Raw genomic sequence first — 19,819 nt, forward strand, 5'->3', positions numbered from 1 at the left:
CAACCAAGATCAGTCTCGACCTATTAGCCGGGAGATAGGCCGAGTGACAAACCGATCCTATACTCGTGTGTGTCCTCACGTGTGTATCTTATTCGTAACACTACTATTGATCAGCCTGTTGACATTTTGACTAAGGGTTCCTCTCCATCTCACTTTTGTTTTCCACAGTCCAAACTCAAGCTCCTGGAATGACCATTGACTTTGCAGGAGGGTATTAGGGACTAGGACCCATACTTGGGTTTATTATATCTGTGTGATGTATTTACATCTCTTTATATAAATACTGTTGGGATCTCATTAAGAGACCTACTGTCTTGTGTTTCTCAAATTGTGTCTTCAACATTGATTGAAAGAGAATATCTATACAAAGGCTTTAAGTAAATCCTAATTGACAATAATTGAAATCGTATCAGCTAAGTTGGACATTACTACTCATCAGCAGTATATTCTTTAGCAAATCCTTTCTAACGCTTAAAGGGGTTCATATTGATGATGCACGGAGCTTGCAATACAGTTTGAACTTCATGATGCTAATGGCGAATACAAAAGATTCTTGCTAGTAAAAGAATCATAATCAATATATAAGGTGCTTGGTGAGGATGGAAACCACTAAACTGATGTTAGTGTTTTACAAAGTGGAAAAGCACTGTCAGAGTGTTGCATTATCTGTTTGAAATCTACTACTATAAATACCCTAACTTGGTATCAAGAATTCGCACCATAACTCTCTTACTGCATTAGTTTTATCCACACTAGGTGTTAGGTCAAGCACGCTCAGTGGAAATGGCAAAATCTGCTGTTGTTTTAGCAGCCCTTGCTCTCATATTCATCTTCAGTGTTGATGCTTCAGACCCTGAATCACTCTCTGACTTTAACATCCCTGAGGGAACCGATGACAGCAAGGTTGATGGAGCCTTCTTCACTTACACTGGCTTACGGGGAGGCGCTGCATCCTCTTCAACCAATGGCTTAGGCCGTAAAGCTGTTACAGTAAGCAATTTCCCAGCTCTTGATGGCACTGGAGTGTCCATGGAGCTCCTTGAGTTCCAGGCTGGGGCTGTGAACGTTCCTCACACTCACCCAAGGGGAGCAGAGATACTGTTTGTTGTGGATGGTTCCTTAACTGTTGGTTCCACAGACAGCAGTGGAAAACTCTACAAGAATGTGTTGCAGAAGGGCGATGTGTTTGTTTTCCCCAAGGGACTGCCTCACTACCAAGCCAACTTTGACAAGACCAACAAGGCTGTTGCTGTCTCTGCTTTTGCCAGTTCCAATGCTGGTACAGTCTCCCTTCCTAAGAACCTCTTTGCATCCAACATCCCTGATGAAGTTCTCACCAAGGCTTTCAAGATATCTGCTGACACTCTCCAGCAACTCAAGACCAACAACCAAAGCTGAAGACTACTGCTTCCCTGATCAATTTAATTCTCAGCTGTAAGCATAGTAAGCAAATAAATAAAGTAAAATAAAGGGGTTCTTCATCATGTACTGGAAGGCTCTTCTATAGTTGGAAGGACTAGCAATATTGGAAATTCTCTGTTATTGTTTTGTGTGTCTGGGTCGGGGGAGGTTATGTTTGGAACTTCATTAATGAAAAGAAACATAAAGCACTACATGCAAGCATCTACAAAAAAATAATATGGCTGATAATGAAACTTTAAAACAAATAGAGTACCAACTTTATTTCTATATGCAATCGCGTGATCTTGAAGAAGAGTCATCAGGATTCAAGTCGTTTGCAGCTACAATGGTGTGGAATTAAAACAAGTTTTAAAAACAAATTTTAAATTTTAAATCGTCCAACGGTGTGGGGATTAGCTGACCAACACTCGGCACACATCTTTACTCAGCTAAATGATGGCCGACACATCCATAGCTACAAGCAATTTGAGTCCAAATCATGAACACAAAAACCATTGACAGAAAGGCCGGTATAAAAGTTTTCATGCAAGACCATGAATGTCATCATCAGTAATGAATTCAATCAGAGTGGCATAAATGCTGATCAAGTATGGCACCTCATTCCACCCCCAAAAAGAGGGGGGGGGGGGAATCAACTTGATGGAGTTGATGGAAGAATCTCCTCTAAGAAAGACGGAATTGATGAAAGAATCTCCTATAAGAAAAATGTTCCTAGTTCTCCAAACCCCCCCCCCCCCCCCCCCCCAAAAAAAAAAAAAAAAAAAACAAAAAACACTCCTTTTGGTTAAAATTGCCCATTATCCACCACATGTTGGATATGTGTCCATCAAATTATATCCAGTTTAATTAATGAAACGTTTATTAACTTTTACTCATGCATTGCATAATTTATTTATTTTTATAGAAGATCCATTTATTGAGGCAGAAAAACCAAGGCTTGAACATCCAAAGAGATGCAAGCCAAGGAGTGGTAAGAAGCTAATCAATCAGTTCCACAACAGACTAGGCCAACCGAGCTAGGTGATCAACAAAACTATTGATTTGCCTAGCAGTATAATTGAGCCTATGGATTACAAAATATGAACATAACTTTCTAATGTCCTGAATAATGGGTTCAATGCAAGGTCCGACATGTCGGCCCGTGTCACCGTGTCAGACCCTGGTGACATGGCGACTCGGGCGACATGTCGCCAAAAGTCATACCCCTGTTTTGAAGGGTATTTCAGGTCATTTTGACTTGAAATTTGACGTGAAATATAATTTGAGGTCAATAAACACATTGGGAGTGTTATTTTGACCTAAAACATCACCTAACCTATAGTTTATATTTAGCATATGTTCGACTATTTGCGGGCAAAACTGGAAGTTTGGAAAATTCATATAAACTAATCTAAATATGCAAAGAGAACACAAATACACAATTAGTAAAGAGATGTACTAAAGTTTACATTCATTATACAATTATGTTGAGTATATGGCGAATGTAGCGATATATCGCCGAAAAATTGGCAATATATCGACTTGTCGGTGATATATTGCCGACACAGGGCGATATATCGCCAACTTAAGATTTTATCGGTGTCGCTGGGGGGTGTCGTGTCGCCCCCCAGCGACACGTCGAAATGTCGCCCGTGTCGGCGATATATTGCCGACACGAGGAACCATGGTTCAATGTCAATGGGGAAACATTCCTCACTCGACCCAATTAGATGCACTGCAATGAATTCAATTATAGTGGCATGAATGTTCATTAAGTATGACACCTCATCCCAACCCCCAAAAGGGGCGGCAAACTAATTTGATAGAGTTGATGGAAGAATCTAATGAAATATTATCTTCTAACAAAAATGTTCCTAATCCTCCAACCCCTCCCCCGCCCAAAAGAAAAAAAAAATCCTTCTTTTGGTTAAAAATATTGCCCATTATCCACCACAAATGGGTTGGATTTAAGAATCATTTTATCCGAGCTCCACTTTCTAGTCCTCCAATCCAACTCATAGTGGATTCAAATTCAGAAACTATGATAAAGTACTAAGAATAATGTTGGATATGTGTCCATCAAATTAATATTAATAAAATATTATTATCTTTTAATCATGCATTGCATTATCTTTGTTCGGTAGAATCTGCTTATTTAGGCAGCGAAATTGAGGCTAGAAGGTAAAAAAATATACAAGCCAAGAAATGTAAGAGGTCAATTAGTCAATACTAGAACAGACTAGGCCAATCAGGCTAATAATCGGCAATACTATTGATCTACCTAGAAATATAATTAGCCTATGGGTTACAAAATACGAACTTAACTTTCCATGTCCTAAATAATGGGCTCAATATGGATGGGAAGATAATACCCACTCGATCCAACTGGGTGCACCAGAGTGGCATAAATGCTGATCAAGTATGACACCTCATCCCCAAAAAGAGGGGAGAGAACCAATTTGACAGAGTCGATGGAAGAATCTCATGGAATAGTCTTCATTAAGAAAAATGTTTCTAATCCCCCAACCACATCCATACATATATATATATATATATATATATGATTAAGATTGCCCATTATCCACCACAAATGGGATGGATTTAAGAATCATTTTATCCAAATGGGGCTCCACTGTCTAGTCCTCCAATCCTACTCATAGTTAGTGGATTCAAATTCTGAAACTATGATCATGAAGTACTAATCAGAGTATTGTTGGATATGTGTCCATCAAATAAAATAAGGTTTAATTAATGAAATGTTTATTAACTTTTAATCATGCATTGCATTATCTTTATTTGGTAGAAAATCCATTTATTTAGGCAGCAAAACTGCGGCCTAAACGACAAAAAGAAATACAAGCTAGGGAGTGGCAACAGGCCAATCAATCCATACGGCAATAGATTGGGCCAACTTGGCTATGTGATTAGCAAAACTACCGTTGATCTGCCAAGGAATATAATTAGGAGTAGAACCAAGATTAAACATGGGGGGTAATAAGTCTAGATCACTTCCCCAACGGGCGAGCATTAAGCCACCTTACATATTGTGTGGACTCATGTGGGACCACTGTTAAATTATTTTATCATATTTTAGTTCAATTACTTCAACAATTCTTCTTTTTTAATAGAATATTTAGTTCAATAATTAGTTCAATGCAACTATACAAATATACAATGTTAGAAAAAACAAATAACATTGGAGTCTCCTACGCATTTCTTTCAGGAACCCCCTCAAGGTATAGAGGAGTTCCTTCAAGTGGATCGTTTGACCAACTCTCTTTAAATTGATTTGGGTTTTTTAACCTCGTTTATGTATAAAATAAAAAATAAAAAAAAACAAATAAATTAATTAGTTCAATTGTTAAATTAAAAAAAAAATCAATTAATTCATTGTTTTCTAAAAAGAATAACATAAGAAAATATATATAGAGGGAGAAAAATATAAATTGATAAATAAAGAGAGAATACCTATTACTTAAATATAATGCTAGAAAAAACAATTAGTTCAGTAATTAAATTGAAAAACAAAAATCAATTGGTTCATGCCTTCATGATTTTCCTAGGTTTTCTAAAAATAATACTAGAAAAGTTGAGAGAGAGAGAGAATGAATACGTGATAATTGTGGAGATGATTTAGAAAAACTCCAATGTGTGCTACCCAACTACCTAGGCCATTTGTTAGAGGTGTGAGGGGAAAAAAAAAAGACGGGAAAAAAAAAAGACTCGAGAGAAAATAAATAAGAATAGAAATATGAGAGAATAAATAGAGAGAAATTTATGGATAGTGAGTTAGTTTCTAATTAAACTTGTTCCTTAAAAGTAGGTGTTAATGGTAACGATTGGATAATGATTAAGAATGACATATATACCCATCATCTTTATCTCAAACATTTGTTTATAATATGGGGGGGAAGGGCAAATAGTGGTACTTCAGATGTGGAGTGAGAAAAATAAGAAAAAAATAGGGAAGTAATCAAATTAAAAAAAATATATATATATATATATATATATATATATATATATATATATATATCGCTCCGCCATTTAATATGATTGAGCGTATAGGTTACAAAATGTGAACATAACCTTCTAATGTCTTGAATAATAGGCTTAATGTCGATGGGGAGATATTCCCCACTCGATCCAACTAGTTGTACCCCAATGAATTCAATTAGAGTAGCATAAATGCTCATCAAGTATGGCACCTCATCCACACCCCCAAAAAGGGTGGCGAAATAGGCATGGAAATGGACCCGAATCGGTTCAAATACACCCCTATTCGAATTTAAATCCGATAAGAAAACCACTATCCGAATTTGATCCGATATCTAGCGGATATTTTTAAAACGTATCCGAATTCAAATCCGAAACTCTATCAGATATCCAATTATTATCCGATCCGATAAACTATTTGATTATTGGTTTGTAAATGTAACTATCCGATTTTCGGTTTCCAATTTCCATACTTCTGGTTTCTGAATCCGATTATCTGCTTGTTTAGAGAAAAAATGTGTTCTAGTGTTTTTTTTTTATAGGTTGACCTTGAAGGCTACTGGAAAACCACATATTACAACTCCAAGAGCTAGGATTTTTATCCGCTCCAATACTGACACCCTCCAATTACTTCTAGTTCGCCATTAGATTTTAGACACGTGGATCATTCCAATCGGATGAACAAAAACATACCTTTCTAAGTTCCCAATTCTCTCTCCTCTCCTTCACCATCTACATCTTTGGGTCGGCAAACTCGTGTGTCGATCCAATGCTGGTAATAGAGATCAATGCAATCAACCTCAAGCCTCTCAAGCTAGACTCGCAAGTTGCCCTCACATAAGCAGGATCTCCTCTCACTTCAATCTTCCCATCCACAAATACATTCCCAAACTTGGTAGCTAATTCCACCTTCTCCCTCATTCCCTCCTGTAGAGCCTGAAAAAAGAAACAGAACCCCAAAACCCTAAAGATAATAAGAAAGATACAAAAGAAATTGAAGGAATGAAAATTGGAAATCCCAGAGAAAAGTAGAAATAGAACCCGAATTTCATCCTTCCCATAGGACCTACTACTCTTGCCATCACTCTGCTCCTCTGAATCCTTACTTGATGTGCTTCTGTTGGTTCCCAGACACCCTAGAACAGAGAAAAGGGAAGGCAGAGAGATTGAGATATATAGCAAGAGAAACTAGCTAGAGAGAGTATGGCGCAAGCACCAGCGGTGTGGTTCGTGATGGAAAATGGCTATTTCCAGGACAGTGACAAACGTCGCCGTTGGCCGGCCCGAAGATGGAGATGGTGAAGGAGAGGAGAGAGAATTGGGAAATTAGAAATGTGTGTTTTTCAGATGAATTTTTATTCATTTGATTGGAATGATCCACGTGTCTAAAAATGGCGAACTGGAGGCAATGGAAGGGTGTCAGTACTGAAGTGGATAAAAATCCCAAGAGCTACTAACAGAATCATCTTTCTCAAACACAACGTTTTCATTATTAGCAGCAACAACACAACAACTTATAGGAAGTTTCTTTGCACAATGCTTAGCAACTGAAACCGGCAAACCAATTTTGTGATGGTTCCTATCTCCACAAGCTTTCACTTCTCGCACTATAATTTTTCAAATTGAAGACCCTCAAAAAATCTTGAGTTTGAGATCCACCTTCACGATTACAGCCAAAACCCCTTAGTTCAACACCCCAAAAAATATTCCTAATAGGAAAAATGATAAAAGGGATTATGTATAAGCCTGTTTCAAGTTGTAGAAACCTTTATAAATAGCTAGTACAATCAAATGCTTTGACCAATGAGAGAAGACATGATTTCCCATCTCGATCAATGACATTTGTCTCCCAAAATAAAGAGAAAATGAAGAATAACAACAGAACCCAAGTACCATTGTCAACAACAAAACACAACCTAGAACTCAGAAATTCAAAAAGTGATTCTACAAAAGCAAAGGTTCTTACCTGCTTCACTACGTACATGAAGAGCAAGAACACGACCACCAAATTGGACGACTTTAACAAGAGCTTAAGTAAGTAACTCTTTGCTCTATGCATCTGATGCGTCCAAAATCTGCTCAGCCCTTAGATCACTTATGAATGACCTGCAAAACAATGTCAGACGTGGCCCGACCATGGGGGTCGAGAGGCCACCTCCGAAGGCTAAGTCAGTTAAGGAACTGATCACAAGGCTCTGGCAAGTTGCAGAGGGTAAATTTGAATACGAATAATGGGAATATGATTCAGTTACCTTCTTTGTACGTAGGTTGTGGTTTATACAGTTTTTACCTTCTAATCAGGTTCGTTGGATTCGTTCGAGCCTTCTCTTGGTAGCCGTTGGATCTTTAGGGTTAGACCTCTTTCGTGGAGTAGTGGATAGCTTCCCTTAATCACACGATCCTTTGCTAAGGGCGTGGTATTTACCCTGTCTTGCACGATCATCCACTTCCGTGAGTGTGACTAACTGCCTCTTGGTGGGTTATTTATCCTGAGTTTCCTAGGTGTGTGCTTGCCTTCTGGACATGCAAGGTTCCTTCTTAACACGCTATCTTTAATCTGGTTCATTCGAACCTGAGATGGTCAGTCTGTTCTCGACCGGAGTCAAGGATTGAACCGAGGGTGGACCCTGTTTGATCATGATTTTCCCGTATCATGAGCCCCCCAGACCAAGCATTCGGGATCGTCGAGGGCTTGGTTTGGTTCAAACCAAACATGAATATCTGATGAAGAATCCGAATGGTTTGACGCTCGCTTGAACGTCAAGTTGCATTTATTATGTTGCATCATTGTTTTCCCTGGGCCTTCTTCGTTTTTCACGTGGGGCCTCCACATGTCTGCTGCAGCCGCAATCATCATTGTTCTCAAATTCGAAACAACAGTTTTTTCCAAACGTCAATTCCGATTTGATCCTGTTTACTATCCTTCAAACGTCTCCCGGTCGCAATCATTGATTTAGATTGATCCTGACCGTACATGCACTTGTTCCTTTGCTTATTTAAAATCCATTCGCCATTTTCAAATTTCATTTTCTTGTCTGCATTTTGAACCTCATCGCTATCTCTTCTGCGCTTTGCCAGTCTTCCTGTTCCTCAAGTTTTCTTCTTCTCCAGTGAAAAAGTAAGTTCATTGACTCTTTTCTGCCTTCTTTACTTGCTTTAGTTACTCTTTTCATTTTCATACTCTCATTTTCCTTCTGATTTAAAAGCAAAAACCAGACTTTCCTTGTAATAGGAAGTGATAGAACTTCTGACGAGGGTTCCTTTGGACATAATGCCTGTCACATCCACCCAGCCGGTACCCTATCTGGCATACCCGGGATGTGATCCACAGCCCCGAAGATCCATAGTTCAGAGACCACATCAGCCACATCGACAATAACACAATCATGAACAATCAATATTAAGCTACAATCAATAAAATAGAATTCAGGAATAAGATATCAAGGATAATCAGAGTGCGGAAATAAATATCAAATCAGATAAATTAACAAGGAAGGCAGTGGGCGGAATCCACTCCTTCACCAAGCGGAAGTGAGGTCAAAATTTAGTTAAGTACAAGTCTCAAGTTATGAAGATAAGTTAAAGTTATTACAATTCTTCTAAGTTTAATTGTCACAAAAAGAAGGTGTAACTACTCATAAGTCTCCTCCACAATGGATATGTCCTCTTCAAAGGTGAGGACCATGGAGATCCAACATGACTGCTCCCATACAACTCCAGGGCTAACCCTGGTACACCGGGTGATCTTCTTCGGTATGGTCACCGAAGTCTTCAATGTAGCTAGTCTCCGGATAGTAGTATGAGGTATCCGAGTCCGCCTCAAGGAGGGTGCCATCAGAGTAATCACCTGTAGAATAGCTTAACAAAATATTGCAACAGAAAAGGAATGAGTTCAAAAGAACTCAACAAGGAAGTTATTCCACCACACATAAACCACAAGATAATCATAACATGATGCAGATGATATGAGGCATATAATGCAATATGATTTTATTCTAAGTATGCTGGTCATCTATGGTAGACATGCTTTAAGTCATAGCACCATACTTCTTTAGGTAGTCTCAGTCACTCATCACCGGGGGAAATTGAGTCCTGCATCCTTCTCGGACAAATCCATGGTTGGGGGTTTCGGTCACCACTCTCTTACATTACCGTTTGGTCTAAGTATTGGCGCAAGTCAAGGTATAGCCTAGCCCAATGCAAGTCATCTACTTAATCATATCATGTCAGTTCCAGATACGTCCATTCCTCCCCTCTCGGGATCCTTTCCGGTCTCCTTCACACTAGAGTCACGGATATTACTCACTGGACTCATCAACCCTATTGGTCATCCACAAATGGTAAACAGGAAGCTCTCACGTCCCTCTCACGGATCATTTCACCGGTCTTGAGTGCCCGTGAGCCCAAGTATAGCCATTTGCAACCCTACCAATAAATGGCCCCTTTCGGGTAACCGTAATGCAATTTATGTCCTCTCACGGAGTGGATACCGGTCTTGAGCACCCACAAATCCACACTACTACCACGGGTTGTTCGGTCTCAATGCCCTTCCGAATTGGGTCTGATATGATAGGGACATCCTAGCCATACATCTAGACAAGTCCTATGTATGTCATTCAATAACCCGGGAAGCGTCGGTGGACACCTTCGGAGAACATCCCATACTATTCCCTCCGATGTCTAAGGACAGAAGCACCAGTAGGGTACCCCTCAATCCCAAGTTATACTTAAGCAATCACATGCCCAAGTTCATCATATCAGTTCACAAGATAAAACATCATAATAAACATTCAATTCATGACATTGACATAAGTCATCAGATATTGAAATTGATAAACATGATGAGACATTGAAATAACATAATGTAAAAACAAAGCTACTATTGAAAGACATATGTAGCAAGTCTAACATGATAAGAATATGAAATAGAAACTATATTTACTAAGTTAGGGATACCAAGTCAAAATTCCATATCTTAGGTAATTATATCGATAACTATCCTTACCTTGAATCGGAGAAGAGAATGGTCCAAGATCACAAGCAAGTGGCCCAAATAGCCTTAAAGTCCTAAAGAAGCATATATGAAAGGTTAGAAAAGAAATCAGAACAATTGGAGATCAAACGAATCAGAACTAGGCAAAAGTTGCTGACAGCAACTCTATTGGTCGATACATTTGGTCGATAGTATCGACCAATAGTATCGACCAAACCAATTCCAGGACAGCAAGCTGGCTTTTTGGATTCTTGCCCAGATTTGGTCTTCCGAGTCTCGGATTGACACAAAACTTGGAGGATAGTCTAAGCACAACATGGGGACACTAATTATCAAGAAACTTTTATAATCCAATGGTCCATTTGGAAATCCCCAAATTGACATATCAAGGTTATTAGTTGTAGATCATGGTATTGGCTACATCTTAATGCAAATTGGGGAAAAACATGGGGGATTAGGTAGGGAATCGTTTAGAAGTAACATAGAACACATATGCAAGGTATAGATTAGGTTAATCATGAGCTTTATCTCAATTTTGGTAAATAAAGCAAGTTGGTAAGCAATAAATCATGGAAATGTGTAGTCAATGATCATGAGGTGAATCAATCATAGTCATATCGGTGAAAACATCATTGTATGGGGTTTAGAAGGTTCGTGGCAAGGTGTATGCAAGGTTGTAGCACCTTGGCCATGGTCCCAATAGTGAAATAGAGAAAAGATGAGTGAGAAAGTGATTAGGAGAGAGAGTCATACCTTTAAAGTGGAACAAGAAAGTAGGAATGAGTGGTTGGCAAGGATTGATGAAGAAGATGCTTCACCACTACCAAGGAGGAGTTCTTGAGAGGCTCTCCCACGTTCCCAGATGTTAAAAACGCGAGAATAGGGCTCCAGTCTCGAGGAATAAATAAATAGAAAAGAATATTCCAAGAATCTTTAAATATGGGTTCAGCAAACCTGTTGGTCGATACATTTGGTCGATAGTATTGACCAATAGTATCGATCAAAACATGTTTCTGCAGAATTTTACAGAATAGTTCAACAACTTTAGGTGCGGACTTGGAGGGCTATACAAGGTCAAATTGCATGGGGTTTTCTCCTACAGTTCACTCAAGAGGTCTAGTTTTAGGGAGTACCTTCGGATTATGCACAGGAGTCCGTTTGATATCTCAACTGTCTCACTCTTCGTCAGGGCGCAGATTCTAACTTAACACTGATAATGTGCTCAAGGAAGGAGCAGCATCGTCAATGTCCATAAACTGGAGTTCCGACATTATGTCATCAACCAGTAGGGCCCATAAGTCCCTTCTACCACCACTTCGGGTCTTCGGACCTACAAACACAACAATGACCGGGTCGGGTCAAGGTTAGGTAAAAGGCTGGATTTTACAATGCCGTCAAGGCGATTTCGGTGACGAGGCTACTACTTCTGTCTCTGTTGAACAGTCTGGTAATGAGGGGCAAAAAATAACTGATAGCTGGCTTGAAGAAGGGAACCTAAAGAAAGAAAAAAACCTAAGGTTCCAACCCTGCCCCCCTACTCTAGATCGTCAAAAACTTCAGAATCTGCTGCCAAGGCCTCCCGACCATCCAAAAGACCTTCACAAGGTCCAGGTTTTTTTGTTTCTCACTATACTGAAGCTGAACGGGTATCGGCGTCCAAACACTATTCTTTTCCTCCTTCCTATTTCATTCAAATTCCTAATCCCAATGAGAGGGCTAATTCAAATCCTCCTGACGAATTTTTGCCACACTTGGAAACCTTGGTGAGTGGGGTTCAGTTTCCGTTCTTTTCTTCTTTATTTTTCGTAGTCTTGAATCACTGGGATATTTGTCCTGGAATGCTCCTCCCTAACAACTGGCGTCACATCATTGGCTTCTTCGGTCTATGCTTCGAGCATAGCACTAAGCCCTCTCTTGCTTTGTTTGTACATTTCTATACTCTATCTCAATCCAACCCTCCGGGTTGGGTTTTTCTTTCCAAGCGTAACAAGACCGACCTTGGATGGTCGGGTAGCATCCTAGCGAAGGGTACTTGCCCTTCTAACCACAAAGGGTGGCGTAATCGGTATTTTTTCTGCTAAGCACCCATATCAGATCTAAACTTCCTGATCACTTGGAACCATCTTGATTCTTATACCAAAGCTAACCATGCTCTCCCATTGACCGATGCTGAACAAGATACTGCTAAAAAGATTAAGTCAATCGCGTTGTACTAAGAGATTTACGGTTTGGAGATGGAATATAAAGCTATCCTTCAATATTGGGGGCTGGTCCCTTGTGAGCTTCCTAATCTCTGTGCTCCACCTAACCAAAATATGGCTTCATCGAGTTCTCTAACTTTGGCTTTCTTCGCAATGCCTCCAAAATACAACCCGGATGCCGTTCGGGCCAATGCGATTAAAGGGATCGAGGCTGCAGAAAAAAGGTTGCCTCGTTCGAAAAGACAGGAGGCTGAAAAAGTTGTCTCCCCCTCCCCAAAGCCTGCCACCAAAGGTATAAGAATATTGAGATCTGTGGGTGAAGGTTTGGGGAAAGGAAAAAATCTAGCCGAGGAAGAAGAAGTTGTCCCTCCTCTTGTTCGAACCAAGAGAAGACATGACTCAACCGATGATGCTGCTTTAAAAAGGCAGCGAAAGAGTCAAGAATCGGAGGACATCTTCGTTCCCCAATGGACTTTGAAAACGACAGATCGGGTCACTCAAGAACATGAGAAGGCTTCTAAGTGGAGCTCACTTTGCCTGATGCCAGCCGACCATCAAGCCTTCAAATCTCTCAATGACGATGCATTCGTTCGTATTTCTACTAGGTAACTAGTTCTCTGGGGTAAGTGATTCTGAGTCATAGAACCCTTCGAAGTTCTTTGATAATTACTCTCTCAGGACCGCCGTGGAGAGTTTTTATCAACATATAGAGGCTCTGAATCGAGTTGGGCGCAACAATTCTTGACTCCAGTACTATGAAGAGCAGCTAGAGGTCACGAATTCAGATGTCGCTCGATTGCGAAGGAGGTTACCTGCACTTGAGGAGGAGAATGCTAAAGTCACTTGTCTCAAGAAGAATCTTGATTTGGGTAATAGTTTAATCGGGGCCTTGAATCGGGAGTTGAAGAGTCACGAAGGAATAGCTGCTGATTATAACAAGAGGGTTGATGCCTTGACCAAAAAAAAGAGGATCTCCAAAACATGGTCGTTCTGTTCCCTCAAAGCCCGAACATGTTCCTGAGAGCACCAGGAAAGCTTGCATTTAGAAATACTTGAACAACGTTCCTTTTAGTGACTTGATGGTTCCCTACAACACTCAAGCCTATAGAGATGGAAAGAATGATGTATAGAAAGCCATTCTTTCGGTTGACCCCTCCTTTGACACTACTCCTTTTCAAACAGTTTGTCATCCGGAAATATTCGAGAAACTTCAAATGCCTCTTCCTGAGTGGGCTCGAGCTGACAATGATCCTCTTCCAACTGACCCGGATATAGATCTTTATCTTAGTGATTCTCCAACTCTCCATGAAGATGAAGTGGCTAGCGATACTCAGAACCCTTAGGAACAAGCCCCAGCGATGGATCCTTCGGCAACGCCCGTTCACGAACACGCCCGTTCACGAACCTACTCAAGAATGAATTATCTTCTTTTTTCCCTTTTTTTTTTGTTTTTTTGTTTTTTTTTGTTTTTTGTTTTTTGGTAATGGTTGGCCCCCTCTGGTCGTTTTATGTTGTAACAAAAAGATCTTTTGACTTCATTGTCTTTGGAATTTAGTAATTGTAGTCATGATAAATCCATTGGGGTTCCCTTTCATAGACATCCAGAATGTGGAAGCCTTATTCAGGTGTGACCTATGCTCCATACTGAAGTCTTACTTGGTCGCTTTTGAAGTCTACCTCTTGGAAGTCTATTCAGTCGAAACCAACGTTTCGTTAGGAGGTCTCATTCGGATGTTTCTGAAGCCTCATTTTCAGAAGTCTCATTCGGTCGAAACCGATGCTTTATTCGGAGGTCTCATTCGGACATTTCCGAAGCCTCATTTTCAGAAGTCTCATTCTGTCGAAACCGATGCTTCATTCAAAGGTCTCATTCAAAATGTTCCCGAAGCCTCGTACTTTTGGAAATTCCTTGGATTTTCCCTAAGCTTTTAGTTTTCTTTCCGCATTCCAATTCCTATTCTTGTCGGTCCGCCTTTTTCTTCTTTTGATTTTTTGAGTATTACTTTCGGGTCGATCATTCGAAGAAACTCAAATGTCCCTTCGCATTTATTGCTTTAATTGACGGTTCACTTCTCGAGTCAGGCATCTTCATAACAGGCGCCAGAACTTCCACGTGGATGCATATGACGGCTTAAATTTCTCCTTTTGTCAAATCCGAAGGGTCGTTTATTGTTAACCGTTGATCTTTGATTGAATGATCGATATTCGAACCGTCACTCATCCTTTGCCCTTGATTTGATTGGATCATGCTTCCATGCCTTATTTCTTGAGGTTATTTAAACCCATTTGCTGATCTTCAACTCTTGTTTCATCATTTTGCGAACTCATCAGTGTTTGAAGTCCTAGAGCTTTTCTTCGCGACTGTCTCTTTGCTTCGGTACTCCTTTTGGTTGAAGACTTGCAGAAGTAAGTTCCTCCTGAAGATTTGCAGAAGTAAGTTCCTCCTTTCTTTTGTTCATTCCACTGCTCCTTCGTAGCAGCTTTCCAATTTCTTCCCTAAGTTTTTCCTCTAAGGGTTTTTAAGGCAATGATTCTGTCATTTTCTACCTAAGGGTGTGGGTTCTGTCAACCACTCGTGCACTCTAGATTGCCTAGTAGTAAGTGAGAGAGTCATTGTTGGGTGCAGGGATCTCGTCCCTTAGAAGCCAACGAACATCTCAGGAATGTTTCAAAGAGAAAACCGGAGTGTTCATTTTAACTTTCTCACCAGTTGAAACCATAGTTTTTCCCGAAATCCATATTCTTTTTTTTTTTTTTTGAACAACTCTTTTCCTGATTGCCTAGAAGACCAAGGGATCTTGGCACTCTGTTTTTTTGAATAATGTTTTACTTCTTTTACAGTGCCTCCAAAATATAATCCTGACGCTGTTCGAGCCAATGCTGCTAAGAAAGTTGCTTCGGCCGAAAAAATGATCGTTCGGTCCGAAAAGGAGGGCGTGATTCCACCTTCCAAAGAAGTTCAGATCTCGAAGGTGTCACATCCACCCAGCCGGTACCTTATCTGGAATACCCGAGTATGTGATCCACATCCCCGAAGATCAAGTTTAGGAACGATCATATCCATTTAGCACAATAACATAATCAAAAGCAAGAACAAATCATTATATTCAAGTATCTTACTAATAAAAGTCAAAAAAGGATCTTAGAAGGATCACAAAAGAATATCAGCGTGCAGGTAACATGATACCAAATCAAAAGACAATTGTAGAGTATATCGAAAATATACCCCACAGCATATGCGGAAGGTAGATCGAAATCTAAAGTAAAGCTCTAAGCTAATACAAGTAAAACAAAAGTCTAGAAGAAACAAGAGGATCTAATCCACATCTTCCGTCGGCTCTTTTTCTTCTTCAGTCTTCATCTTCTTCACCTTTGGGTCATGCTCTTGCAGCCTCAAATCAACATCAAGCTCACGATCCCATCGGCAAACAAGATGATGCCGACTGCAGTCAATAGGAGCCATCAATGCAGTTCAATGCTGAGTGTTGGCTGCCTCATTGGTCAACACCTTGTCCAAGGACTTCCGGAGCTATACCATGTATGGAAGGGTCCTCCGTGTTGTGGCATGAGTTCTCTTCCGGTCCTGTAATGTCATCTAAAAACAAGTCTCCCAAAGGGTAAGCTCAAAAGAACTTAGCAAGTAATCCAAACACAATAAGCATCTTCACATGCACTCACAAACAAACATATATGCAATGATATGAAACAATAAATGCAAATATGCTTCTAACTCTATGTATGTATGCTGGTCTCTATTGGCAAGCATGCTTTAAGTCATAGCACCATACTTCTTTGGGTAGGTCAAGTCACTCTCCCTCAACCATCTAGGTATCTTGGGCTCTGCCGGTGGTAGTTGGGTCCTACATCCCGTGGGACATTCCATGGCTGGGGTTTAGGTCACCGCTCTCTCACATCACCATTGGTCTAAGTATTGGTGCATATCAAGGTAAAGCCTAGCCAAATGCAAGTCTTCTACTTAGTTATATCAACTTAGATCTAGATACGTCCACTCCTCGCCTTGGACGATCCTTTCCGGTATCCTTCTTACTAGAGTCAGCGTAATCCCGGAGTACGGACTCATTAACCCTATTGGTCATCCAAAAATAATAGATAGGAAGCTCTCATGTCTTCTCATAGGTTGCCTAATGGTCTTGAATGCCCATGAGCCCAAGTCTACTATTTGCAACCCTACCAATAAATGGCCCCACAATGTGATTCATGTCCTCTCACGGGTTGGTTACCTGTCTTGAGTGCCCACAAATCCCCATTGCTGCCACAGGTCACTCGGTCTCAATACCCTTCCGAATTGGGTCTAATATAACAGGGGATTCCTAGCCAAACACTGCTAGACTAATCCTAGGTATGTCAACCAGTAGTTAGGGAAAGAATCAAGGGGCACCATAGGAGAGCGTCGCATACCACCTCCATTGGTGTCCAAAGACAAAAACACCAATAGGGCATTCCCCACTCCACAACTACAACCTAGGCATTCACATCACATCATGATTCCATACAAATCACATTCACACTCATATCCATATTATAGTCCATATCATAGTCCACATCACATTCTCATAATCAATAATCAATTCTAAAATGTAATTTACAATATGTACAAGCTACTGTTACTACAAAAATATCATGATGTAAAGAAAACAAGGTAGTAGCAGCTATATCATGTATTCATGTCATAATACGTAAAGGCATGCAATTAGGCATATTGTGAGTTGGAATACTCACCTCGAAATCCGAACTTATAGTCTTCAAATAAAAAAATCGGAGAACAGATCCAAAATCACCTAAACAAGCTGACAACATGTATAGGTCATAAGAAACAATTCCCAAAAGATTGGAGTCAAAATGGAGCAAAATGGAGAAATTTTGTTGTTGACAGCATGCTTGGTTGATGGATCGACCAAGCAGATTCAGTACGGACAAAATACATTGCTTTGGTCATAACTTCATCGTTAGAAGTCCGATTGATCCGAAATTTGATCGGGGAACCTCACACAAACATACTAAGACTATCTAGCATGGTTTAGACATTATCCATGGTCAAAAATCATAACTTTTTATTTTAGAAACATGACTTTCTAATTTGGAAAGAACATGGTTTTCATAGCAAACACACCATGGATTCAAGGGAGGAATTAGAGAGAACAAGGCTTCACTCTAATGGAATATCAGTAACAAATCAGAGATAAGAGCTATCATAAGAATGGATCAAATCATGCTAGAGAAATAAGATCAAACATGCATTCATAAAGATATCCATGATCTCTTTTAGAAAATCAAATAGGGGGATCATAGCATCGTTAGAATGAATGGATTCAAAACCTTGAAGATCATAGAAGAGGTGTTTGCAAGGATGCAATACCATCTTCATAGTCATAGCAAGAGTAATAATACACTAAGAGAATACTAACTTTGATTGAGAGGAACTAAAATAGAAACTTGTTAGAATGCTTAAATCAATGATCAACATAGAAAGCTAGAATGGCTAGAATGAATGGGGATTCATTCAAAGAGATGGAATACATTAGATCAGCAATAGAGACTAAGAATAAACAAGTCTAACATTGATTAGAAAGGAAAACTACAGTTGGATGATCATGCTATCAAAACTCAATCAAAAACATGAAGAATTGAGGAGTTCACCATATAGCTTCAAGGAATGCATAGAGTAATTGGGGGTTTACTCTAAGACACAAGGAGATCAGAGAATAGGTAGTTATAGTAGTGTAATACCTTCTCCACAATCAAAACACTAAGCTAGAACAGTAGAAGAGAGAAATTAGAGAAGATAGATATAGAATACTAACCTTGATGAAGATGAATCAAATTAGAAACAAGGAGGAATGCTTGGGGATCTTCCTTGGCTTGAGAAGGAGGCTCTAGGGTTCTTCCCATGTTCACTAGCAATTGAGAGGCTAGACAATAGGGTTTAACACGAGGTTGCATTATATAGAGGATCCTAAGATCAAAACTTCCAAAAATAACAAATTCAGCATCCGGAGCTGCCTTGGTCAATGGGATTAACCAAGGAGGATCGACCAAAGGGTCTTTGTCACATCCAGCCAACCGGTACCTTATCTGGAATACCCAAAGGAGTGATCCACATCCCCAAAGATCAAGTTTAGGAACGATCATATCCACTTAGCACAATAATATAATCAAAAGCAAGAACAAATCATTGTATTCAAGTAATTTAAAAATAAAAATCAAGAAAGGATCTCAGAAATATCACAAAAGAATATTAGAGTGTGGAAAATGATACCAATTATGTCACATCCACCTAGCCGGTACCCTATCTGGCATACCCGAGTGTGTGATCCACAGCCCCGAAGATTAGGTATCAAGGAAATCATCCTCCCACATATGCAATAACATAATCATGAACAGAATAATCAAAGTAAAATAATATAAATAAGAGATCCAATTAAGGAAAGAAAAGATAGTATAATTAGAGTGCGGAAAATGATACCAGATGTAAAAATCAAAAGGAGTAGAGTGAGGCGGAATCTCACTCCACTGTTATAGCGGAAATGTAGCACGTAAGTCTAAAAGAAATACAACTGATCTTAAAGGAAAGTAAAGGAAAGAAAGTCAAACTAAACTAAGAGTCTTCTACTTTATAGATAATGTCTTCATAAGTATAGACTTCATCAATCCAACTTAGACGTTCCCACTCCACATTAGGTCTAATCGTAGTACACAACGTGATCACTCGTGGGATCATCAATGTGATCTTCATTGTTGCCAATACCTTGCGTGTAGTATGCTTCTTCAACTGGCGCTTCTTCATATTGGCCTTCATAGTATTCAGTACCTGTAGAGTAATCTAACAAAAGAGATTGCACAAAAAGGAGTGAGTTCGAATGAACTCAACAAGGCAAGTTAATCCACATCAACATAAATAACATGATTTCAGAACATAACATGATGCAATGCGATATGAAACAGACAATGAATGTATGAATCTAACTCTATATATGCTGGTCTCTATAGGCAGACATGCTTTAAGTCATAGCACCATACTACTTTAGGAAGGTCTCATCATACAACGCCGTTTGGTAGTGGGTCCTTCATCCCTCAGGACAATCCATGGCCGGGGTATAGGTCACCTCTCTCTCACATCACCATTGGTCTATGTACTAGCGCATGTCAAGGTAAAACCTAGCCCAATGCAAGTCATCTACTTAGTCATATCAACTCAGATCCAGATATGTCC

General features: G+C 39.7%; 1 protein-coding gene across 1 annotated transcript; it reads left to right on the top strand.

Annotated features, from left to right (window-relative positions):
- The first annotated feature begins 704 nt into the window (after positions 1-704).
- LOC148999200 (germin-like protein 9-3) lies at positions 705-1,438 on the top strand. The gene has a single exon (XM_089141381.1). It carries the CDS (start codon positions 784-786, stop codon positions 1,396-1,398), a length of 615 nt encoding a protein of 204 aa, XP_088997507.1. The 5' UTR covers positions 705-783; the 3' UTR covers positions 1,399-1,438.
- The last annotated feature ends 18,381 nt before the right edge of the window (positions 1,439-19,819 follow it).

Source organism: Hakea prostrata, unplaced genomic scaffold (genome assembly GCF_041222555.1).
Source record: "Hakea prostrata isolate BN-2017 unplaced genomic scaffold, UWA_Hpros_2 contig_25, whole genome shotgun sequence".
NCBI lineage: Eukaryota > Viridiplantae > Streptophyta > Magnoliopsida > Proteales > Proteaceae > Hakea > Hakea prostrata.